This window comes from Apostichopus japonicus, chromosome 20 (assembly GCF_037975245.1).
Source record: "Apostichopus japonicus isolate 1M-3 chromosome 20, ASM3797524v1, whole genome shotgun sequence".
Taxonomy (NCBI): Eukaryota; Metazoa; Echinodermata; class Holothuroidea; order Aspidochirotida; family Stichopodidae; genus Apostichopus; species Apostichopus japonicus.
Window position 1 is genome coordinate 3,144,211 of NC_092580.1, and position 25,430 is coordinate 3,169,640.

The 25,430-nt window shown below is 36.7% G+C and overlaps 2 protein-coding genes and 1 long non-coding RNA gene across 22 annotated transcripts in view; all 3 read left to right on the plus strand.

Annotated features, from left to right (window-relative positions):
* The window catches only part of LOC139960866 (uncharacterized), an 82,220-nt gene that overhangs the window by 36,201 nt on the left and 20,589 nt on the right, over positions 1-25,430 (plus strand). The gene's annotated exons all lie outside the window — the stretch shown is intronic.
* LOC139961627 (uncharacterized) lies at positions 1,183-4,771 on the plus strand. The gene is made up of 4 exons (XR_011790945.1): positions 1,183-1,383; positions 2,281-2,437; positions 3,114-3,258; positions 4,635-4,771. It is a non-coding gene; the product is annotated as an uncharacterized lncRNA (long non-coding RNA).
* LOC139960869 (uncharacterized) lies at positions 7,860-24,150 on the plus strand. The gene is made up of 9 exons (XM_071959535.1): positions 7,860-8,526; positions 12,812-12,898; positions 15,125-15,433; positions 18,448-18,613; positions 19,349-19,440; positions 19,812-19,861; positions 20,371-20,452; positions 20,959-21,038; positions 23,977-24,150. The coding sequence occupies exons 3-9, from the start codon at positions 15,416-15,418 to the stop codon at positions 23,990-23,992; spliced, it is 504 nt and encodes a 167-aa protein (XP_071815636.1). The 5' UTR covers positions 7,860-8,526; positions 12,812-12,898; positions 15,125-15,415; the 3' UTR covers positions 23,993-24,150.

A 25,430-nucleotide genomic window follows, 5' to 3' on the forward strand; every position in this document is an offset into this window, starting at 1 on the left:
AGGCCTAGTTACAAAGCCTAGGCTCATCAAATCATGTATGTTACAAATACAATAGCATAGACACTGCGAAGTTCGAACACCTAAGCCTTAAAATACCCCAAAAACTATCTTCATTTTATTGACAGATATGTACGTACATACTTGCGCACGGGTCATTTTGGAGAGGAAATAACTGTAGCTTCCTAGTTTTTAGTGATATTGGCTTTCGCTTGTAGGTTATCATGGTGAAATTGTGTATTTCTTAGGGGTGTCCGAACTTTGCAGTTTTCTGTACTTCGCAATACTGACAGTTACCTAGGACAATACCCTGTAGTACTACTATGTACTAGTATTACCCTATATAGTTTTAGCCTAGCTTAGCAAATCATTACCTTTTTGTGTGATCCTGAAGCAAATGTTCTGCGAAATCTGCGTTGCTAACAGAAGTCAAATCGTGGACATGTTTGTAGAGTTCTTTCTCCATTTGCCAGTTTACGTAGGAACGTAGAAGATAGATCTTCGTGGCATCTCTTCGTCGCTGTTGTTCCTTTGCACTGCTGTTTTTGTCAGGTCCATGCAACAATGGCTTTCCTCCACTTGAACCTACGCTCGTTCCAGGATAAGGTCGTTTTCTTTCGCCCGATTCTCCTTGCCCAGATCCCTTTTCCATGATTGTCACTATACTCTAGTCTAATCGAATGTATTTGTACGAAAATCGTACAGTATTCTTTACTCAAAAGGCACACAAACAACTATCGCGTACGAAAATCCTTTGCGGTAAACAGTACAATAATCTGAAATGCTGTGTTATAACATTATGTGTGCATGGGTACGGGCTTGTTACGCATACGCTTGCCTGTGCTATTCACTGATCTAAATTTGCCACCGAGGTCACGTGAGTTTTCGGGGTCCCATTAAACCTCGCTGAAACCTCGAAAATGCCAGCGCCCTCAAAAAAAAGTCTACGAGCGATATCGCCTTTAATCAGACCCGTCAACTCTCCCGGTTATACAGTTTTAGCCCGAATCTCCTGGCCTCCCGGTTTCTCATTCTATTCTCCCGGTTTTTTAATGTTTCATCACTTGCGACATTTCTGAAAATAGGCAACAGTTAGTCCTATGCTTATTGCGTATTAAAAGTAATCTAAAAATAGATTGATTGTTTACAAACAAGTTACGACTGACACGGTGCTGTGCGGGACTCTCGACCAATAGCAGGCCTGAAGACAGTACAGTAGTACGGCGTGCACTGTGCATATGCCAGGATGCACTCAGTTTAATATACACAAGTTGTAACTTGTTTGTATACTCGGTGCGGCGTACCATATGTGTGCAATTTGTATACGACGAAAACTGTTAAATTCTATGCCGACAAACACTTTACCTGTGTCCTCTTCGCTGCTAGGTGAATATCACGTCTTTAACTACGATTTAAGAAACGACTGTTTCAAATATCTCACTAATTCTTTCGGCGATTATTCATTGAGCACATAACTTAAAGTATAGGATACTTTTTGTCATAATTAATACTACTTTTAGTACTTAGGCTAGGCCTATGTAAGTTTACACGTAGGAGACGCTTATCCTCTATTTGGACAGTGGTGGTTATATTTTCGGAAGGTTATTTATACATTACATTGCATACTACAATTTACTTTTCCCGTTTTTTGCAACCCTAACACCTGCAATTATATGGATATCATATTTTTGGTAATTCACCCAGAGAACTCTGAATTGTGTCATAAAACATGTCTTCAAATGGCGTACAACCATTTCACGTTAAAATTTAAATATGCTAGGCCTGATTGGTGCAAAAATTATGATATTCTTAGCATGTTTGGTTAGTTGTAAAAACTCAACCCCCAAAACTGAAGCAATTGCTTATATGGTACATTATAATCAGTTGTATGCTTGAGCAAAGTTGTATGTGCATGAACAAAGTTGTTTGTTAGGCCCCAGTTTCATTGCCATTTTGTTTACCCAATTGTCATAACAAATTAATAAGAAAAGTATTATATAATTTCCACCTTTTATGGCCCCGCCTATCACAGAAGTTAACAAGCATAACCAAATCGAATCACTTAAGCTGACAGAAATAGTCTTGTCTGCATGGATTTGACGCACAATGTAAAGATACAATTAATAGACTATATAGCCTAGCCTTCTTCTATAGGTAAGTAGTACTGAATTAATAATGTCTGTAACAAATTTGTGGTTGGTGAGATATTGAATGCCTCATGTGGCAACTACCATTTGTGCAGCCTTTTTTTTTTCGATGATTAATTTTCTTATCTCTTTGAAGGTGCACATTTTGGCAGAGACAAAACTAGACAGAAGATGATAAAGTATCAACATGGAAGTATGTGCAACATTGCAAGATGTGCCAGGGGGTCAAATGGTCATTGTCCTGTCCACGAACAAGTCTCTATAGGATTCCTGTGACTGGATTATGGAAACAGGTAAATTCTCTAGTTGTTTCAATTGTACTGGTTGTCCACAGCATGCAGTAAAGCTCAAGTTTATTTAAAGTCACTTTGTCTGGACAAATGAAATTTAAGTATAAAGGTAGTCTACAGGTATATAGGCCCTAAATTCTGGCTACTGTAATTGCTAGAAGTTTTCAAAAAGTACTTTCCTAGAGGATTTTAACCCTTCAAATTGTGGTCAGACATTGTAAATGAACCCACAAGATGATTGATAACCCTAGTGAGGTGAATTACCTCCAAGGTGGAAATAAATAAAAATAGTTTAATAAATTTGACCAAAGTGACCATATTTGAATATCTGGCATATTTTGGGCCAAGACAGAATACCTTAAGCCACACTTTGGCATAACTGGAGAGCAACCACCAATATGGATGTATAGTTGTAGCTTGGAAAAAAGTGATACCATTTTCTGTCTAGTGGCTTAAGCAAAATAAATAGGGTGCAATATGGTTTATGTTACAAATGCAATGTAAATATAATTGGCCTAAATCCACCAACACCAGCTGTCTTGATAAGATATCCCACTATTTTTTATCTACGACTACAGAATGAAGCAAGCAATGGAAATAGAAGAACAGCTAAGGCAGAGCCTGCAACTTGCAAATGTTTTTGAAATTAGAACCTAAATGTTGTATTCTTTCTTAGCAGGTATTGGTCCTCTGCCAGTGATAGCTGCCAATAACCGATATATTATTACACTGTGTGACTTTTATTCAAAGTGGCCTGAGGCTAAGCCAATTCCTGACAAGACTGCAGAATCAACATCAAATTTCGTTACTGATGTGATGATGAGGTATTAAATATCCAAGACATTATAATTTTATGCAGTTACTCATATCTATTAACAAATAACTGATAGTGCATGGCAGAATGGTCAATACTGCTGTATTTGAATATCACTATTTCCACATACTAGGTATAAAGCATACACAGAAAGGACAAGGTCTGGAGGGAGGTGAGAAGTGTGAAGTATACTGTAAATCTTTTGCAGTATTTTCCCCATTAGTTTATCTGCAAGTAGTTTCTGTTCCTACATATATTTGCAAAGGTTCACCTCTGTTTCTCACCCACATTTGATACATGCAGCTTCTAACAATTTAGTGTCATATTGCTAGACAATTGTCTTCATTTAGTGTACATCCCCAATAGAGGATTTTACCTGGACCTGATCCACTGAATCAGATAATTTAAAGCAGTTTGTTCGAACAAATGATGAGTAAATAGTTAAGACCACATTACACAGGTATATGTCACCTATGGTGGTATATTGTTGTTCAAAAAAGTGTTGATCAGTTTGATATTGTAACCACAAAGAACTTTCTGTTCACAAAGTGCGAACTTAATACTACTTGGCTGTTTTGACTAGAACTTCAACATGATAAGACTGATAATGTATCAACTGAGGTTTGATACCATTTCTCTATTCCATCCTTTGAGGAAATTGCTAGTAGGGATACACACAATTGCATGTGTGTGTGTGTGTGTATTGGGGGGGGGGGATACTTTCTGAACCTGGTGGAGGGTCCCCTTTTCTTTGGCAAAATAAGGCAAGTTTTAGGTCTCTTGATGCAAAATGATGTATTACAGTACACTTTACTATAATGGTGAGCTAGCATTATTTTGTTTTTGCATTTGGGTCATACAGAGGGTGTTTTGAACCCCAATGGATCCTGGTTAAGGAAAATTAATGTTTGTTTGACATTTATACAGTCTGGCATATCACATAAGTCAAGCATCTTGCAAAAAGCATTAAACCTCTGGTATACCCTAACTTAATCTAATTTTATAAATATCTTTTATTTAATTGAATTAATATATCACAAATGTTGTATTGGCTCGTATGGTTAGAACTTTTCAGTTTGTGTAGTAAACTGTGCGATACATTATGCAATGCCTAAAACATGACTTGCAAGCTCCAATAAAAGAAGTTCAGCCAGTTAGCCAATAAACATGTAATTGTCACAATAAAAGATCATCCAATTAACTCAATGCCTGAACATACTTCATTTGTGCCCTAACAGTCTGCACTCAACTAGCATGGTGAACATTAATTATTTCTGTAGTGGAGCTTAAACATTTCCTTTCAAGATGAGAATTTTATTTTATGTATGAATTACAGTGTGGCATTCACTACCTATAATATTGCTTTCAACTTTGCATATTGCACAGATTCGGTTTGACTGATATTTTTAATATCTGACCAAGTAAGGGAGTTTGTGAATGAAGTCAACAGAAGACTCCTTCACAGGTTCCAAATAGAGCACAGGGTCGCCTCTGCTTATCATCCACAAAGGAATGGTTTGGTTGAGCGTAAACTATTGAGGTAAATATATCCAACTTTGTTGTATATAGGTTAGCTTCATTTTTAATGCACCTATTTTTTGTATTGCACATGATCGGACAAAGATAGGACTGAAGAAGCTACCTTAAATTCGAGACTATATGCTCCATAATGTGTAAAATGAAGACATGGGAACAGAAATGTCTTAACAATATGGAGACATATTTGGGCAAACATAACCACTCCTTAGGTCATAATAGGGATGTGTGGGATGGGATGACAAGGTGCATCAGATAATGCAGTTTGGAATTAAGCAGTGGCGGAGCGTCCATACAGTCAGGGGGGCGAATGCCCCCCTGACGGACTCAAATGGACTGCTGGTGCCCTTTTCAGCTCTTTACCACTTTTTCACGTTTATTCACGTTTATTGACTTTTTTATTGCGCTCTCATCAACATATTGACATTTGTCACATTTTGTTGGTGTAATTTGGCGATGACACCTATTTATTCTTTGTTTATCTGCAAATTAGCCAGGCCCAGAAAGAGTCATTTCCAGCTCTAGGGAGTATCTTTACTCAAAAAAATTTCTGTCCGCTACGTGCCAACCTGTGGTGGCGCTCCGCTTAGTGTCGAAAGCGCCCCTACAGACCATTCTCCCCCCTCCTGACCAATACCCCTAGCTCTGCCACTGGAATTGAGTGAGTTCCTGTAATTGACATGAAAGATGCCAATAAGTTTTATGTAGTCCTATAGAATGTAAAATGCATAGTACACCTTTCCTCATGCTAATCTGTCTTAAAATATGTGAAAAGGTAGGCATTATTATACCAGATTCATCAAATTTCCATATACACAAGTTCTTGCCATGCACTGACCCTGTAGGCCTCTATGTAAATAGTGAAATGATGCCCTGTGCTGGCTTTCTTTGCAGGTGCCGAGCTCCTTCAGTGCTGTATAAATAGGTAATAGTTTATTAAACATGTGCTGTCAATGTTGCAGTATTTGAGGCATATCATAGTGCAGGGGTTCCCTAACTGGGGTACATGAACCCTCAAGGGGGTGCGTGAGTCCATCCCAGGGGGTTCATGAGATGTTTCTGAAAGTCAAACCTAGAGTACTTTTTGTTGAACTAAAGTCTGATATATAGTATAATTTAGTAATGTGCAAAAGTCGTACCTTTCGACAACCTCTACAATATACCACTATGGACTTGATCTTTTACGAAGCACTGTCATACGTATTATAGTATAATAATGACTCAGGTCGTGTCTCGAAAAGTTGGGGGTTCGTGCCGTGGACAACTCTGACATCAACAGGGGCTTCGTGGGGGGATACAGTTAGGGAAACCCTGTCATAGTGTTATGCAACCATCAACACAATCCTTAAATGGCACCTGTGACAATTGAAATGATACGAAAGAGCGAAATGCTTTGTATGAATTCACACGGGCACACTGCCATGTAAGCTGGACAAAGAGTGCCGGGGATGTACCCACAAGGTCAGTTATTGGTTTTTTATCTACCATTTTATGTTTCTAGGCTGTGCTACTGTATACAATTTTGAAAAACAACCATGCATACAACTTAAAGCAATCTAAACCATTTGGCTGACTAAGCTGTTAGGGATTAGGTGAAAATATAATTGTAATTCTTTCATATCCCTTTATCATCAGATGCCACTGGTATTGGAATTTGTTTGGAGTGAAAACTCTGAAGTGCAGTATGAGAGAGTACAAATATGGACGGCAGCATTATTTTCTTTACTGCACATTATACAATGAGGTCATCCTGTTATTAGATGCCTATATACAAACAGGTTTATCTAGAGTTTGATATGGATTGAAAGTTATTACTTATAGTGCATCTCATCATGAAAGTTCTTCTCTAAGGAATTCGCCCCAAATTTATCACTGCCAACACTTAAATAAAACTCAACGGCTCATTGATCTGTATGAAACCAATTAGCAACAAGTTTTGTTTGTCATTCCCCCACATCGACTCAAGTTTCAATCGTAGGTGCAAGCGTTTACTCAAGACCATTGCAGATCAGCTATTTCATCACAGAAATTGTGTTTGTAAATCATGCTGTAGTATAATTCTAAAGGCAAAACTGCAGATCTTTATGGCATTCCTAAAAATGATAGTTTGTCAATGCAAGAGATTAAAAATTGTGTGATACAGTTTTGAATTTGAATGAAGCTATTGACATCTTGTAGCAGTATTGTATTTAAGTTATATCATCCTGGTGTCAAGCAAATATACCAGATGACGAACAGGTGTTGTCTGGTTAAGTATAATCTGCTTCTGTGTGATTGGAACAAAATTCATATCATACATCTCCTACATAGTAACTCCCAGGCTAGAAATTTATATTACTCATACATGTATGTAACTAAAGCATGATAATACTTTAGATGTGCATAATAAGGACGCTTTGTGTTTTGTTTCAAATGTCAGTGCTCTCCATACATTTATAGAGAAACCAAAGCTTCCATGCGACTATGCAGCTACTACCGATGGCCCAAGTGAAGCTGCACCACATGCCAGTGAGGCCACTGCTGAAGACATTGCAGCAAACAAATTTGCAAGAGTGGCCGGAGGTTCACAAAAATCTAATGAAGAACATCCAGAAAGCTCAGGAGAGGCAGAAGAGGAATTACGATAAGAGACTTAAGCAAAAGGCATGTATTTCTGCAATTAACTTTAATTATTTGTTGTCACCCCCACCCAGAAGGGATGATTGATATCCATGTTACTAACATATAACTCTTATACATTCGGTCATATGCTTCTTTAGCTGTGTGTTTGACTTGTATTCTTTTTGTATTTTTTGACCTTTTTATTTGTAAAGCGCCCTGAGACTTCTGTTACGGGCGCTTAATAAGAACTGTTTATTATTATTATTATTATATTAGTCTGGAGAATATCAGTAGTGTGGATACACATTTTCTTGACTACTGATATTTCTTTTAGGAATGATTGTATGCCAAACAATGCATTAGTGTTGAAATTCTCAACTAAAAAGTGAATTAAGAATTTGTAGCAATTGAAACAGCATTGCTTGTGTATAAAGATCTCCCCAATAAACCTGCCTAGACACTATTTCAGTTAAAAGTCAAATGTTGAATTGCAAAGGGTTGAAGCGATGGAGAATAAATATTCATTTTTAAATGCATTGTACACTGACACATCATCACTCCTATGATATTCTTTTTTTATTTTCCCTTTAGACAGCTGCTATGGGATGGTAACTGTCATTACTATGACGTGAATGCTCTCTGGCAGTTAGCTGGTTTAGGTCATCACAGAATATAGTCGTTGATAATTTTCAATGAATGTTTTTTGAGTGTACCTTTTTGCAAAGTTAAGTAAGATTGAAGCCATCATTATCTACTGTGAATCATGTTGTATCCATGATGTAGCTTCGCCTGAGTTTTGTGAGTCACTTATACATGTTCTTTGCAGCCCTATCTCACCACACTGCAAAATAAATTTCTTTTATTGAATTGAATTTTGTAAAGAAACATTTGAGAATAACTTGTTCTCTAAAAACTTCCCACAGGGTTTTAACATTGGAGATGCAGTCATGGTGAAGAATGCGCGGAAGGAAGGGGGAAAAGGTGGTAAACTGGAGAAATGGTGGAATGGGCCATACACAGTCCATGAAGTTCTCCCAAAAGGGCTATATAGGCTGCAAAATAAAAATGGGGAAGTAATGAAGAAAAAGGCTAATAGCATCCATCTCAAGGAATTCTTCAAGGAGAAAGCTAATTTATTTCAGTAAGTAAAAGCTATCTATACATTGTGTTGTGATCTGCTGTGACTAAATTTGATGATGTGTTTTGTTTAAATGGTACAGAAATACTTACACATGCAAAGTCACAGGCTATAGTGCAGTAAACGTATTTAAACAGCCAACATTTACTCAAAACGTTCTAATGTGATATTTGAACAAAACAGGTTAACATTATGTTCTAGTTATTTTATTCAAGATTCATTTTGCATCCCTAGTCTTAAACAAATACACAAAGGACAAGGGATTATACAAATGCAAAGCTCTAGGTGTTGTTTGCCATTGGGACTGCATTGAATGTAAATGTTTGCTCACATACAAAATCAACAGTAAATTTGAACAAAAAGTGCTCTACGTTTAATGGAATTCAGATTATTCATTCAATGGCCCCTTTTATATCTCATCTAGAACAAGCTTGTTCATCCAGAGGTAAAACAGTAAGTAGATGCCTGCTGTTTAAAAGTATGTAAGGCATGCCTTCAGAACAACTAATTAACATGAATTTGTTTTTCCAAGCAGTGTTCATCCCACATTATAGTTGTTGATGCATGATTTCTAATTTTGCACATTGACAAAACAGGTATTTTATTCATTCAGAAACAGTCAAATGAAGTATGATTCCATCTAAACTTTAAAAAAAATCACACTACATGCAGACAAGGCAAGTGGATTTAACTGTAGTAAAAAACATCTCTTAGTGCCTCTTCCCTTCACATCATTAAATTAGTAATTTAACCGGCAAAATAAGCTAAGTGAGATGCTCGAACATAGTGTGAATAGACTGTAACTCGTATGCAAAGCTTCATCGTTTTGAAGTTATAAAGTGGCTCGCCTACGTCACTTTTGAAGTGCCCTCAATCCTCAATGTAACAAAATGGCCGTTATTCAAATGGGTAAATGAAATAATTGGAAAATCGCGTAAAATTCAGGGAAACTTTATTTTGCTTAGTTATTTCACAAATGGAATTAGAAAATTATCCCCTACTGCATGTACTCTGCAAAAACTCAGAGTTTATTTCTCCTTTAAATTAGTAATCATCTTTAAGTGACAGTTGTGCTTTTTTCTTGTAAATATATTTCAGTAGTTAATAATGTTACATCATCTCTTTCTCTCCTCATGATGCAATTTGACTCAATGTATCATCGTTTTTTGCCAAGTGAAGTCTAACTCACAGTAACAGTTTAACAACATACTTGATGTCATTCCGTTACATATCAACTCCTTCTACATCCACATTAGTTTACTTGTCTGTGTTATTCTTTCAACACCCACCCTGTGTTGTAATAGAATAACTGTCAAAAAATTTCTCTTTCTCCATCTACTCAGGGATGCATTACCTGACTCTGACCCTGGTCGCATTCTGTCACATATACTAGACTTGACACTGAGATGCAAACATTTGGCATTATAATAATAATAACAATATATAATAATATAATAATAATAATAATATAATAATAATAATAATCAGCAGTTATTTTTACGATGCTTAAGCGACCACAAATTTGGGAGAAGCCCGCAAGGGCTTATGGATGACAACTTACACGCCCAACCCTTTTTAATTCCCCAGTGAATGAGGTCGCCAGGAGGAAAATCCTGTGGCGACTAGATCTAAATTTTTCCCAAATTCTGGTCGCCCAGAATGAAAATGTGATCGCCACTTTGATATGCTAAATATTAGTACAAAAAACACTAGGCCTAGGCTCAACATCGAGTAGCACTAGACTGTACATGTGTACATGCACAGAACAGGGTTGGGCGATGTATCGAAAATTATTATTATCGCGATAATTTTTTTTCAAGACGATATTTTTTGAGGATTGAACAAATGACGATAACTTCTTGTGAAAGAAATTTGATATAAATGTGGGAAAAAAATGCAATTATCCTTTCTCCGTTTTATGTGTAAATGTTATTCAAGCATTCCATGTTTAAGAAATTAGTTGAAAAGAAATCAAGTTTATCAACTTCATTTACTGACTTTTGAACTTCGTTAAAACCCGTCCTTTACAACATTCACTGTATAGAGAACAAAACTCTGAAAATCAGTAGAGAAATTACCAATTGTGTACGAAAAGTAAGTTGGTACACCTTTCAAATCTTACGAAAGATCGAGCAAAATACTTTCGAAAAATTCACGCGAAACTGGCATATCGTGCTAAATGCAACAAATGTCATGTAAACAAGGCTCTAGTACACCCATTTATGAATTAACCATAAGACCACATCTGGCGTTAAGCGGGGGAAAAAGAAAGTATTTCTAGAATTTCCACCAAAAAAGGAAAAATTATTATCCTACCTCAGTTAAGTGTATAGTAAATAGCCTAACCACTTCGTCGGCTACGGATCTCACGTAACAACAAAAACACAACTATAAATTGTATTTTGACGTTCTCTACAAGGACATGGAAACAATATTTAGCATTTAGTTAATCATGCCAAGTGGCCTAAAATATGGAATTGCAAGGTTTACTTTTATAAATATGACCATACCGTAGCTATCGGGGCCATGATATCGTGCTATGTCTGTATGGTATAGACTGTGCCTCGTGTATCCACTATCATGGGGAAAAGAATGTTTTGTTCATGCGGAGGAGTCGGTTGGCTTGAGGTGTGTTTTACTTACCTTCATGTTACGGGGATATTTACCAACTTTTCTTAAACGTCTAAGATAATATTTCGCATAACTTTACCGATCCTTTACTGACGGACCTAATTAATTCTAGAGAGGAGCCAAAATAGTTTACTCCATGAAAAGTTTTTTGGAAACGTGCCAAAAATGTTAACAAACAGGTGTTAGACAGGGGGTTGCAACTTGCTTGACAAGGTACCTAGTAAAATTTGCTGCACATGTAGCCTACCAGGGTTAAACACTGCAGTTGTAAACTGATGTACGTATAGTGCACGCTGTTCATTGTTAGGCAGTCTTGAAACGGGGCTTTGCCGAACGTAGTTTGTTTCATAATATCGACAGTTTTGTAAGTTAAACTTTTTAAAGATTGTAAGACAGATTAAATCTCTTTTCATTTTATCACATAATATTGCTACTCTAACTTGTCATTTTAAAATTTTGAACAGTTTCGTGACAATTTAAATTCATCATGGTGAAATTTTCAGTTGCAAAAACTGATCGCCAAAGTATTATAGGTCTGGCGACTAGCATTAATTTTTCCAGAAATTCTCATCGCCAGCCGAGAATTGTGGTCGCCAATGCGACCATGGCGACCGTAATTAAAAAGGGTTGTACACGCCAGGTGGCTACCAATTCAACATTTTTAACTCAAATTTGGAATCTTTTCAATTTAGAAAGTCATTTCAGATGGGAAAACCGTCGATTGCTCTTGGATGAAAAACCCACCTTACTATGACCCGGCCGGGAATCGAACCCCGAACCTCCCGATTGCTAAGCCTCATTGCTTCAAATGCCACTGCCTTTATCCACTCAGCCACAGCACCGGCATTCTCCATATGCCCCTGATCTTTTCCTATGATGCTTTACTCTTTTCATAATCTTCCTCTCATTCATCCCCTCCCAGTGATGTAGTACCCTCAAAGAACTTCCTGGTACTGGTTTACTGAGTTCATGTAATTTGTACAAACAATCATTCTGTCAGGTTGTAAAAGATGCTGCTTTTAATATAATTTTGGTCCAAACCAATTTTTCTGTTAAACACAGTTTCAGTTATCATTAAGTGACACCTTCACAGAAATTATGAGCTTTCTGTGACTTGTAAAAAACATTGAATATTATGTTTATTGAGTTTTCAAGTTCCAAAAATGGACATGCTGGCATAACCAACAATGTGAAGAACTGAGCTATTAAATTAACTTTCAAATGATGTTCACAGATCCACCTGTTGAATGCCCAAAAGATTTCAGTGTTTTAACATGTGACATGTTATTTAAGCTGGCAAACACTCTTTCTGTACTATTCAAAGTTTTATGACAAAGGCTTTCCATCCAGCAGTAATTTGAGACCTTATGAATGTGGAAAGATGGAGATGCTGGATAATGCTACTAAAGTTACAACTGTTTGAGAATGTTTATGGTTTGATGTAGCATAGCAGACCAACAATTTTGTAACTTTTTTCTTGATAGTACAGTATCTCAATCAAGCGATACAAAGTTGCTGCAGTGTAGTCTATTTATGCTCATTAACTCTACATGTCATGTCGCTTTAGGACGGCAATCAAAGCTGAGCGAGTCACATCCCCATATTTAAATATAATTTCTATTTCTTGTAAATGTGTTTAAATTTCTTAATTCTCTAGGAGTATCAAGCAAAGGCCTCATCTGGAATGGGTCTTAATGATGCACCGAATGAAAGAGAAGTGGATGAGGGGGCAGCAGTCATCAGTGTGAGTAATATTGTACACCAATGTCTTGCCCATGACACGGGTTAAAATGATACTTATTGAGCTAAGTAAATTTTCAATCCACATTCCTTTGGTTTGGATGACAATCGTGACATCTGCAGTTGTGCAGTCTTGTGTGGAAATATATTTGATTTAAATGTGTGTTTGTGATGCCCAGCTTGTAAAATTATAGAAGGCAAGCTTGGAAAGATGTATCATAGTTCCTATGTAGGTGTACTACATTGAGTATAAGAAGCCTGTTGTTTGTGGTCTAGGTCAAAGGTCATTTCAGGTCAAATTATGATATCTCAAGAAGAGTGTTTCTGGTTGAGGTCAGCTTATGTCATGTGGGATCATACATAGGTCAGATTGTGAAAGAAATGTATCTCAAGAATGGAAGCTTGGACCAATCTAATAGTTGGTATGGAAGGGTATCATATTGAGTTCAAGAAGGCTGTTGTTTCTGCGTGACAGTGATCAAAGTCCATAACAGGAGCCAAATTGTGAATAATTTGTAAACATGGTATCTCATGAAGGGGAGATGGTCAGATCACATGTTTTGGTATGTTGGTGAAACACATTGATAGAGTACAAGGAGCTTATTTGTATGTAAGTCAAAGGGTCAATTCAACAAGAGGAAGCTTTTAGAGATGTCATATATACATTTGCATCAATTGGGCAGAAGAAGTTGAGCATCTCACATTGTCATTTTGAATATATTGTTTGAATATATATATATATGTCAGATTCATACAAAAATGTAACATATGTGTTACTTTGTTTTAAACCCTCGGACTTTATGATGATTTTACTTTTCTCAGAAAGTCAAACGCAAAATACCAATATTGCTCAACATGCATGAACTACATTTATTGTCTGCAGTTATGACATTGCACAGATGACAGAAATAAATACACGTGCATGTCACAAATAGTAGCACATTAACATACCTGGAGCCGGGCATATGTAGAAAACTAGTTAATGTTTGCCAAAGCTGCACATCCAGCTTCTTTGAAACTACGCAATAGTAATTTTGGTTCTAAAACTTCTTTTCAGTTCTCAACAATGTAATATATAATTTATAAAATACTCAATAGCTCTGTTTACATAAACCATACCTGACACCCTGGGAATTCATGTGATTATGGTTATACCAACTCCTCTCTCTGTGGAATGTACATGAGTGATCATGACCATACCTGACACCCTGGGATTCCTGTGATTATGGTTATACCAACTCCTCTCTCTGTGGAATGTACATGGGTGATCATGACCATACCTGACACCCTGGGATTTCCTGTGATTATGGTTATACCAACTCCTCTCTCTGTGGAATGTACATGGGTGATCATGATCATACCTGACACCCTGGGATTTCCTGTGATTATGGTTATACCAACTCCTCTCTCTGTGGAATGTACATGGGTGATCATGACCATACCTGACACCCTGGGATTTCCTGTGATTATGGTTATACCTGCAACTCCTCTCTCTGTGGAATGTACATGGGTGATCATGACCATACCTGACACCCTGGGATTTCCTGTGATTATGGTTATACCAACTCCTCTCTCTGTTTAATGTACATGAGTGATCATGACCATACCTGACACCCTGGGATTTCCTGTGATTATGGTTATACCAACTCCTCTCTCTGTGGAATGTACATGGGTGATCATGACCATACCTGACACCCTGGGATTTCCTGTGATTATGGTTATACCAACTCCTCTCTCTGTGGAATGTACAAGGGTGATCATGATCATACCAGACACCCTGGGATTTCCTGTGATTATGGTTATACCAACTCCTCTGTCTGTGGAATGTACATGGGTGATCATGACCATACCTGACACCCTGGGATTTCCTGTGATTATGGTTATACCAACTCCTCTCTCTGTGGAATGTACAAGGGTGATCATGATCATACCTGACACCCTGGGATTCCTGTGATTATGGTTATACCAACTCCTCTCTCTGTGGAATGTACATGAGTGATCATGAGTACATATTGAATGTCTTAATACAGAAATGAAGCACTATTTGGAAACACGGTAATGGGTTAACAATCTTCATTATGATAATGCGAAGGGTTCACATGATCTCGATCACACCTAGCCTCTGATTTTGATAAGTTAATGACCTGATAACAGGTGATAATTCAATTTTCCCATATGAATACATGGTACTTCATCTGCATATTAATGTGTGAACAATGTTTTGTTTCAGGGGGTGCCTTACAGAGGAAACACATGCTCTGTAGCAGCAGGTATTCAACTGATTAAGGCCTCACAGATCTTACATAGCTACAGTAAATGCTGAGCAGCATTCTTTACCAGTTTTAGAGTGCATTACTCAAGTGGTTGAGTCAATGGTACAGGAATATTCTCCAACTTTTTGCCTTGAAAGCCTGGAAAGTGTCTTGGAATTGTTTCCAGAACTGAATGATGGACTGGAACATGACACTGTTGAATTTCTCCAGTGTGTTTTTGCATCAAAGTGTAAACTTTGTGAGACCAAATGTACACTGCATGCAAGGTAAATTATTTATTTTATCCATAGTAGTAGTAGTACAGTTGCAATATTTAATTCTTTTTTTTTTACTATTCTTGTAACACCCAGACAATATCTTGGCTTCTATTTCACACATGACTTCCTGCTCCATTATAATTATAAATGAATGCTTCCTTTCTCATGATGGGTGTATAAGAAACATCAACATTGCATGGTTATTAGTATATAGTTGAACAATATGGACACATCAGTTCATTTAGGGTTTTTTCTTGTAGTATCATCGTTGACAGGTTTTACCTGTACAGCTCACTGGCGTAGGAAGGTATTTTTGTCAGGGGGGTCTGATGCATGATGGATTGTGATTGGGGAGGGGTCTTAAAAATTTCAAAATGGGTGGGGGGCACCCCTCCCCTTTGGAAAATTTTTGAACAATTAGAGGCCAACAGATGCTGTTTAATGCCACAAATGTCTGAATTTGTAATAAAATTTTCTCATATTTCCTGATTTACTTTACTCATCTTACGTGCAGTTGCCAGGCGTGTACGTGCTATACGGATATGCATGAACTACGGAGTAGCGGCGATGGTGTATGTACTATGTCAGTATGTATGCCTGACCTACCGTACATGAACAAAACAAACGGAGTTCTGTACACACTGTAGCATATAAGCTAGCACAACCTAAACATGCAGCACATTGGTCTGGATGAGGTTCGATCCTGACTTATTTTGACGGTATGCTAAACACTAGCGAATTTCCGGCGGAGATAGTGATTCCCAATAATCGCAGTACTAAACAGTCTGAACAATGGTGAAAGACTACGTTCTGAATTTCAGAAAATAGTTCAAAAATGAAAGGGGTTTTTACCCTCGACAACTGGGGGGGCAGAAGCATACTTCCGTCCCCCCATGTTTTCGCCTGTCGCCCCCCCATCCCCCCGCTTCCTACGCTCTTGGTACAACTTGCAGATTGCATAACAACTCCTATCCTGCAAATAAGGCATTGGTATTATGCCGCAGGTTTTGCACCTTTGATGCAATGATCATTTTGCTTTTATATCTGCATTGCATTAACAGTAAGTGTATATCCATTACATACAGGTGCTTGATGGTGGAAACAGAAAACTCAATGATGTGTACATCATGCAACAGGTCATGGAAAGGTGGTTGTTGTGATTATACAGTCCTACCACTATATCCTTCTCAATACACTGATTGCAGTGTTCAGTGACTGCTTGCGAGAGTTCTTCGACTGGGAACCTGTTGATGGTGGCTTGTGTTAAACATGGTACACTTATAATTTTCTACTTTGTTGTGATTAAAATGTCACAAAGTAAAGCAGATCATTAGATGCATAAAAGAGCCTCATATAGAGGATTAACATTGACCAAATTAGTGTTTTGTCCTTCAAGATCAGATAAACTTTAATGGGAAATATTGGTTCCATGAGGAACAAAAACCTATGTGGTCATGAAAGTGTGTGTATGTTTGTAATGCCCTGCTTTAAACGCAATATCTCAAGAAGGGAATATTGGACAGATCTCATATTTGGTAGGTAAGTTTACCACATTGAGTACAAGACAGTGTTGGAGGTCAAAGGTCATGTTATTGATGTAAACAGGGGTCAAATTGAGAAACCTAGTAAACACGATATCTCAGGAAGTGCAGCTTTATCAAAAGTCATGTTTAGTATGTAGGTGTACCAAATAAAATGTTAAATTTAAATAGATATCTCAAGAGGGGGAAGCTTGGGCAGATCTTGTGTTCAGTATACTGATGTAGCACCTTGTGTACAAGAAGCCTGGCAGTGTAGGTCAGCAAGTGTCATTGTGAATAATTTGCTAGTCAAATGTTGTTGCTTTGTAGCTGTGTTAAATAAGAGCAAGTTTATTACACTCTCGAAACAGTTTGTCAGATTCATAAAACTTACTAATGTTTATCATTGAATCATTTTACATTCTGGTTCTTAATATTACAACGCTGTGTTAGATCCATGTTCTTGATGTTTATAGGAATGTGTAGCAAATGAAGTTACTAGTCAACCTCAGTAAAGTTAAAGTTGACTTCAAAATTAAAATGTTTGAACAGACACCAAAAAATGGTGTCACAAATAATTTACAAGTGCCAGTTCTGATTGAACTTGAAATGGAAAAAAATAATTCTCTTTTTATACACTGTGGATCCACCAACAGCATTGTAATATCACCTGTATCCATGAATACACCTGACATTCTAATGGTGCAGATTGTTCGCTTCAGTCTGTCATCAAGGCCGAAAAATCAGAGAAGTGTTACAGTCAATAAATCTGTAACACTGAGCAGTGTGGAATACGAAGCCGTGGGTGTGTTAGTATGCTTGGATAGTGATTTCATGAATAAATGCATATGCGCCTGTTTGTGTATTAGAATAGTCAGCTGAAAAGCAGTATCAATAATATGCAAATTAGGTAAGAGTGCATCTTGCTATAAGTGAAGCATGACTTAATAGACTAAATTGATATGATGAATTATGCAGTTTTATATGCACATGTCTACCAGCTGTCCAGTTTTACCTGGGTTTGTCTGGGTGTGCCTAAACAGGTAATACAACAAGTTTTGATTCCAGGAAATATAAGCTGGTCTCCTACTTTGGAAGGGAGGTGCACCCTTTTGTGACCCATATATACCCTGTCAATGACAGCAATACATATTTATATGTGATAATTTACAATGTAATGAAAAAGTTTATGTCCTAAGACCTTTGATGGAAATCAAATAAATAGTGTCTCAGAATGCTAATTGTTGCATCTTATAACATCTAAAGACTCAACAGCTTCCAGTGGGTGTGTGTGGAGAGGTGGGAGGGGTGACCCCTGCCAGGTGCCTGATGGCAGAGCAGGCCCCTGGACCCTATTTGTTAGAGCTTCATGCCAAAGTGCTCAACAATGCTGGCTTTGCCCTGTTTCTAAAAATTGAATGCATTGGTCGAATGTTAATTTAATGCTCACAAATACACTAAATTGAGATAAAAGATAATTATTCTTTTTTTCCTCTCTGACAGTGTCATGAAGGTGACAGCATTGATAGAGGTCATTACAAAGCTGTTGTTAAGGATGACAGAAGGAATAATTGGCTTCTGACAGATGACAGCGAGGTGTCACCAACTTCAGAAAGTTATGCTCTGTTTGGATGCAAACAGGAAGCATGTGCAGTTGGTTACAGACAAGGTAACAATGTTATTAGCTTGACTGCAGTATGATCAATGTTAATGTATGGTAAAGTTATTTTCCACTGTTGCACTTACAAAGTATTACATTCACATTGACAATCGTAAGGTGATTTGAAGACAATGGAAGTCAGTGGGTGTCTTGATTTTAGAAATTGATCTACAAAATAACAATATTATTTTATAATGATCCCTGGACGTAGTGGCTGAATATGTTTGTATGTGCTTATATGATTTGAAAAGGTTATAAAATAAGTAAAATTTCACATCCCACCAGCTGCTTGCCAAAATATTTCAGAGTAGGGTAAATTTAACATTTTTTTCCTTTGGCAAATGATGAAATACTTTAAGTGAATGCCATTAGTACTAAATAAACTTAAGAGTTGCCATGGTGAGAGTGGAAAATGTTGGTAAGTTTATTGGCTAAAATATGAGTGCGTGATGGGTTCAAGAATTGGCCATGACATTGAAAACCATGCAACATGATTTCAAAAGTGAATTCATTTCATATCTGTAGCCTTCATAGTGCATAGATTTTATGTAATAATTTATAATTCTCTGTAAGCTGTTCTGATCTGGTAAATTAGATATTCACATTTAATGCAAGTGCAAAATGGGAGGGGTGATTATTACTTAATTGATGATTGATTTGTCAAAGTTACTTCACAATGAGGTACTAATGTACCCTGATTGTGTTTTGTTTATGTCAGTTGTGTTCAATTTTATATTTTGACAGTACATTCTGTTGAATTCCATTCCAAAACCATGTTGGAGGAAAGTGACCTTCAGCAGCGTGTGAGCACAAAGGCTGTTGACTTGCAAGAACAGGTAATGAGCCTAACAATCATTGTCATCAATATGTGTATTTACTGCATTCTGTAATTATTCTACATAAATTAGTTCTAGTGCAGAGACAAATAGTAATTGAAATTACCATTAGTGAACTTAGGGAGATCTCTTTGGTCAATTCATTGTTAAAAGTATGTAGTTCCATCCTTGTTTCGTATGCTGACATATTCATACGTTCACTAATGATGAAAAAGTGACTTAGAATTTGACAAGCTTATCATCTCCAGTATTTGTACTGAATCATACATGATTACTCAATCAATATATTGCACAATTTTGCTTTATGTAGATTGAGTATAACTGAAATTGACTGCATATGATATAAAAACATTTTTGTGTTCTTTTTCCAGTTTCCAGCTGTATTGAAGTACCTTGAAGAGATTATGAATGAAACTATCTTGTAAGTCTGTTGCTCTATCTGTTTCTTTCTAATGGTAGCTTCAAGTAGCATTTACAACAATCACTTGGCATTATTGATTACAATTATATACATCAGTTCTTTGCCTTAATTTCACAGAAGAATTTTCAACTCTTGAAAGGTTGATTAAATTTGAAAAAAAGAAATATTTTCATTAAAATATCTACAAACCAGTAGCCAAACTTGCTTATTAGCATTGTAGAGAAATTGAGGAATATGTTATTTTGTTTTCTAGTAGACTTTCCTTAAGTGTACATGTTTTGCACTACCGTTTATGTCACTTATTGAAAAAAGGAAATATGTTATGCTTCTTTGCAATGCATTAATAATATATGTACTGTGTGATATTGTCAACATATCAGAAACTGAAACTCAAAAATAACTTTTCTGGCCAATTTTTTAGATTTGTGCTCTTGAGGTTATAATAGGTAATTTCTATTTCTTTGTTTCTTGTCTTTCATGATTTCATGTTGTATTATTTTTTTTCCTAGGTCAGAAAGACACAAGAACTTCATTACTGGAAAACGTGAGAGGAAGGGATACTTGTTTGGTGCACGACTAGTATCAATTGAGGTATTACATAATCCTTACATATCTACTTAATGTAAGTGCATTTGTATATGTGGAGTGAAATATCGGTTTTGTGCTATGTATCACATATATATAGTAGTATGCAACTCAGATAATATGTTGCTTTTATACATAAGGTACTAGGATTGACTAGAGTTGGAAATTAATTGTCACATGAATATGTTGCCAATTGAGCATCGGTCTGCCATCACCATGCAATGCTGATCTTATCAACAGTGCTTCGGGCTTGATAACAGGCACCATAAAATGTCACTTGGGATCATGAAATGAGAGAAAATAGAAGTTATAACGATCGATGAATATGTATATTATATGAAAACTAGCCACATAGGATGTGCTATCCAATCTTCATAGGATCAAAGATGTAACTTAGTTGTGTTAAAAAGAAAAAGCTGAGTACATGCACTTGGACTGATGTGCAATTTTACATAAAATTTGTACTTTTACTTGAAGGTTTTTTTATGTAATTATTTTATCCTTTTTAACAGCTGAAAAACACCCTGCATAACATGTTGGATGCCCACTTTAAAACTAAGAAAACCCTGACTCAAGGACCAGTAGATCACAGGTAACTTCTTAACCTAGCCATTAATTTATTTATTTATTTATTTGTTTGCCACAAAAGTACAAAGTGGAGGGAAGTCTTCCATAAAGCTTAAAAGCTTAACAATGTGGAAGACTCCCTGAAGAAAGAAAAGAAAAGAAAAGAAAAAACAAAATATATATATGTGTGTGAATACATACATAGATATAAGTACAAATTAAATGAAACTAATACTTGTTAGAATGTATACCCTAAAGAGCAATTATTTATGTGAATTGTCTAAAGGATTTCAATGGAAATTAAGCATATTAAACATTTGTATTACTTTAAACTGCACATGCTTGTGCTCTTTTGATCTACTGTTATTTGAAAAGCTATTGCTATAATGTTACTAATGGTTATTGCAAATGATATTTAATGAACATGTTAATATAAGCATACATTCAGTTTCAGACTCCATTATGTCTATGGAGTGACCTTGATGGTTTCTTTAGACAAGTATTGGCATCGATGAAGCAGATTTTGTTTTTTATTGTTTTTTTTTTCAATGTATAATATTTTCCAAGTTGTATCAAGTTGCACATTAAAGCATTATATAGGTAGTCCTACTGTTAAAAGATTAGGCGGGTGTGGAAAGCAGTTCAAGGGGGAATTCAATAGGGAAAATTCTGCATCGTTTCATTGAGGTCTGTTAACAAACTCCCAAGAGGAGAGTCTTCATGTGGATTATTCAAGTTTCTTGTACATATTGTTTGAAGAAGAGTGACAATATTATCTCATTCTAATTAAGTAACACCTCCCTGATAGAAGGATGTTCTAGAAAGCATCAATTATCTTAAGTTGCCTCAGAGCTACAAATGGGGGGGTGGCCACTTTTTGAGGGACAAAATCTTGACTCGACGTTTGAGTGCGAAAAATAAGGAAGCGCAATAAAGTAAACAATAAAGTTGTCATGAAAGTCAAGAAATAGGTGTCAGGTCCCTACGGAGAGGGTTGGGGCAGTGATGACATTTTCAAGGTCAGGGAAGTGTTTTCCAGCTACCTCAAAATTGTTATTAGCAAACCAAAATATTTTGGAGGCGATCACAACTAGGTCACAGACTAAACAAGACCCCTCCCCAGCACACAAATGGTATTCTGTGTGTGTATTTGTCCTTTCTGTTACTGTAACTTGTCATTCAGCCTCTCAAGAAGATCCTGCTAGGATCGAAACATTAGACCCTCTTACTTTTACACAAAACAAGAACATGATTAAACATCTTTTACAGATGAAACACTTAATTTTCCTTTTTTCTTGTCTTCTATTGTTTGTTTTGTAGCAACGCACAACTTCTCATTTATTTCCTGTGACATCAAACTATCATGTGTCCATCTGCTTTAACGACTGATATAATTAATAGTTGCTTTTGAATGTCAAATTGCCAAAATTTTATGTGGGACAAAATATACTATGAATTATTTGTGGACATTTTGTACCAGGACATTTCGTCCGGTCGGACTGTATTTGCTGTGAGGGTGGGACACAATTTTCAGCAGATAATGTCCGACCGGACTAAATGTGCTGGTACAGAGTGTCCCCGCGGACACTTTGTACAGGGGGACAATCTGTACTGTCACACCGGCTACGTGCGTGTCTGTACATGTCGTATGGTATTGTGGATTGCGCAACGTACCTCTCAAGTTTTAACGATCATTTTTTGAACACGAACTGTGCTCAATGTGTTTGAAAAGATTTTCTCCATATCCTTTACTGTTAAAGACAAAGAGGACAAACACGTTGGATATAACAATTTATTTTTAACTGCATCTCCTCATTTGAGTGTGTACTGCTCACAACTACTAACGTTGGCCACCAAGGTCAGTTCAACACTAGAAGGTCACCTAACTGATTCACGCGTATAAGGGCTGAATAGCCTAATGTTAGACCTAGCTATCCACCCTCAAGCACTGGTAATGACGTGTGTTGATCGTATCTGACAATGTCGTCTAGCAGAAAAGGTTTCTCTTGTTGCAATTTACTTTCATATTACATATTAAACCAAAGTCAACAAATGATGGATGGAATCATGGAAGCTTAACCTTTGTTTTTTTTTCAGTATTTGCAATTCACATTTCGGTATTTTGTTTTTCTTAAAATAAAAAATAGTACCGAAATTTGGTCGAAAAAAAAAAGGTTTCGGTACTAACACCGGTTTACCGTGCAAGCGTAACTGTTTTAAATACCCTTAATGAATTGAAGTCATTTTGGGTCATGGCAAAATGTGTTATATTTACTGTACCACCACACCAGAGAAGTAGCCCCACATGGTATTTGTACATGCCCTTCCACCAAATCAGATGTCCATATAGAAAGGGTCCACCAGGATTCCTTCAAGTACATTGTAGCCAGACCCTGCAAAAGTCTTCCACATAAAAAATCCAAAACTTTCATTCTCTTAATGTTTTTAAACTAAGTGTGCAAGTTTCATTAATCAAAATGTGCTTAACTTGCTATATTTCTCCCTGTGCGATATTAATGTGTTCGATATAATTAAATTTTTGGGGCATTCTTTTGAATTTTTTAATGGCTTTCTGAACTTTTTGTACTGCTTATTTATTCTATAATGCTATATTTGTTTTCACCGTTCTAAGTGCCACTTCATTGTCTAAGAAATGGAGACTGATCATTTTGATAGAGATTATCATGCATATGTTGTTGTAGACCTTCAAATTAAACAGTGATTGTAAGAAAGCCAGAGTTCTGTTGATCACTGTACTTTGCGATTATACAAAGTTGATGCTAAGAGCTATGTAGTGATCAAGTGTAAGTTTCATGAAGAGTATTTTCAGCTGTAGATGTCTATAGATATTGATAAAATCATCTTAGTTGTTCCAACAACACCATTACAAGTAGCATGTGCAGCGAAGAGCACAACAGCTTATTACAAAGTGCTGTAATCTCATTCCTTTTCTTTTTCATCAGACTGTACAGCATCTAAAGCAGCCAGCATCGTAACACAATAATAATTATGCCAGACCCTGCAACTTTCTTCAACGATGGCTCTTGCTTTATCTTTGTACTTGTGAATTGCAGCAAAAGAAATCTGGACGTAATGGATTGTTTGTTGAAGGTAAAAATGCAGTAATATTTAACTTTATGAATGGCTTCTCCAAAATGTTTTACTGGATTTTTAGAACAAAGTAGAAGTATTGTCCTCAAACTTAGTATTCATGAACTCCTCACATTGGCTATCTATCACATTACCTTTAACGATCTGCAAACAAACCTTTGAGTTGGAAGAGTTAGCAACTTTTAAAGTTTCATAGTCATTACTACCAGTGTTCGACTTATGGCCAAAAAATTGCATAGCAACAAATTTCGACAATTGCTATACAATATTTTTGTTGCATAGCAGTTCCCCAATATTGAATAGCAGTTTTGAAATTACCACAAAACGGACCAAATGTTGCATGGCGATCAATGTATTAACTAGAAAATGTTTGTGTATTATTATTATTTATACTAGTGTTGCTACGATAATCGTTTTCAATATCGGTATCGGCCGATATTTGCAATATCGGCAGCATATCGGTATCGGTAAAATTTTGCCTAATTGCCGATAACAGCAAACCGATATTGAACTTTTCTTTTTAACAGCAGAGCTACCTGTACTTATTTATACTTGCAATGATTTGTTAATCTGCCCAAGACTATCCATTTCTTTAGCGTCAGTTAAAGTCAGATTCATTTTCGATTAATATCCATGGAAACCTGACTCTCCGTAACATCTAAAAACACGTCTACGGCGCGCGAATATAACCAATGACCTTCGTGAACCTTGGCCTACACACAGCATTAGTGCAGCATATATACACTGTACTAACCATTCATTTCCTCAAAGGCCTCCGTGAAAACCTTGAACATGATGCATACAGTAACTGCACAGTTCAGCAGTGTTGGAAAACCTTGTTCAATTTCCCGCGAACACACTGCCGATTTCCCGTCGGTGTTCGCCTGCCTAGCACGCGTAACGTGCTAGCATAAAGGCGTGGTGTCCAGGGGCCCGTCTTAGGGCTATGGTGGGGTCATGGGGTAGAACCCCTCGTGGGGATCCTGGGGGCGAAAGCCCCCAAAAATCCTTGTCATGTCTGGCGATGAAAAAATTTGCAGTTGAGGATGCACAATACTGACAACTTTTTTATTTAAATTGTCACGAAACTGATGAAAACTTTAAAATGACAAGTTGAAGTAGCTATATTATGAAAAGAGATTTAATCTGTCTTTCAATCTTTAAAAAGTGCAACTTATAAAACTTCCGATATTATGAAACAAACAACGTTCAGCAAAGCCACGTTTCTAGACTGCCTAACAATGAATAGCGTGAACTATGCGTACATTTTTACAACTGTAGTTTTTAATCCTATACCCAACTACTG

What these genes read in the sequence shown, in the direction of transcription:
- LOC139960869 (XM_071959535.1), top strand. An exon ending in TGCAGTTGGTTACAGACAAG is followed by an intron (nt 18,614 to 19,348) that starts GTAACAATGTTA and finishes ATATTTTGACAG; the next exon opens with TACATTCTGTTGAATTCCAT. An exon ending in CACGACTAGTATCAATTGAG is followed by an intron (nt 20,453 to 20,958) that starts GTATTACATAAT and finishes CCTTTTTAACAG; the next exon opens with CTGAAAAACACCCTGCATAA.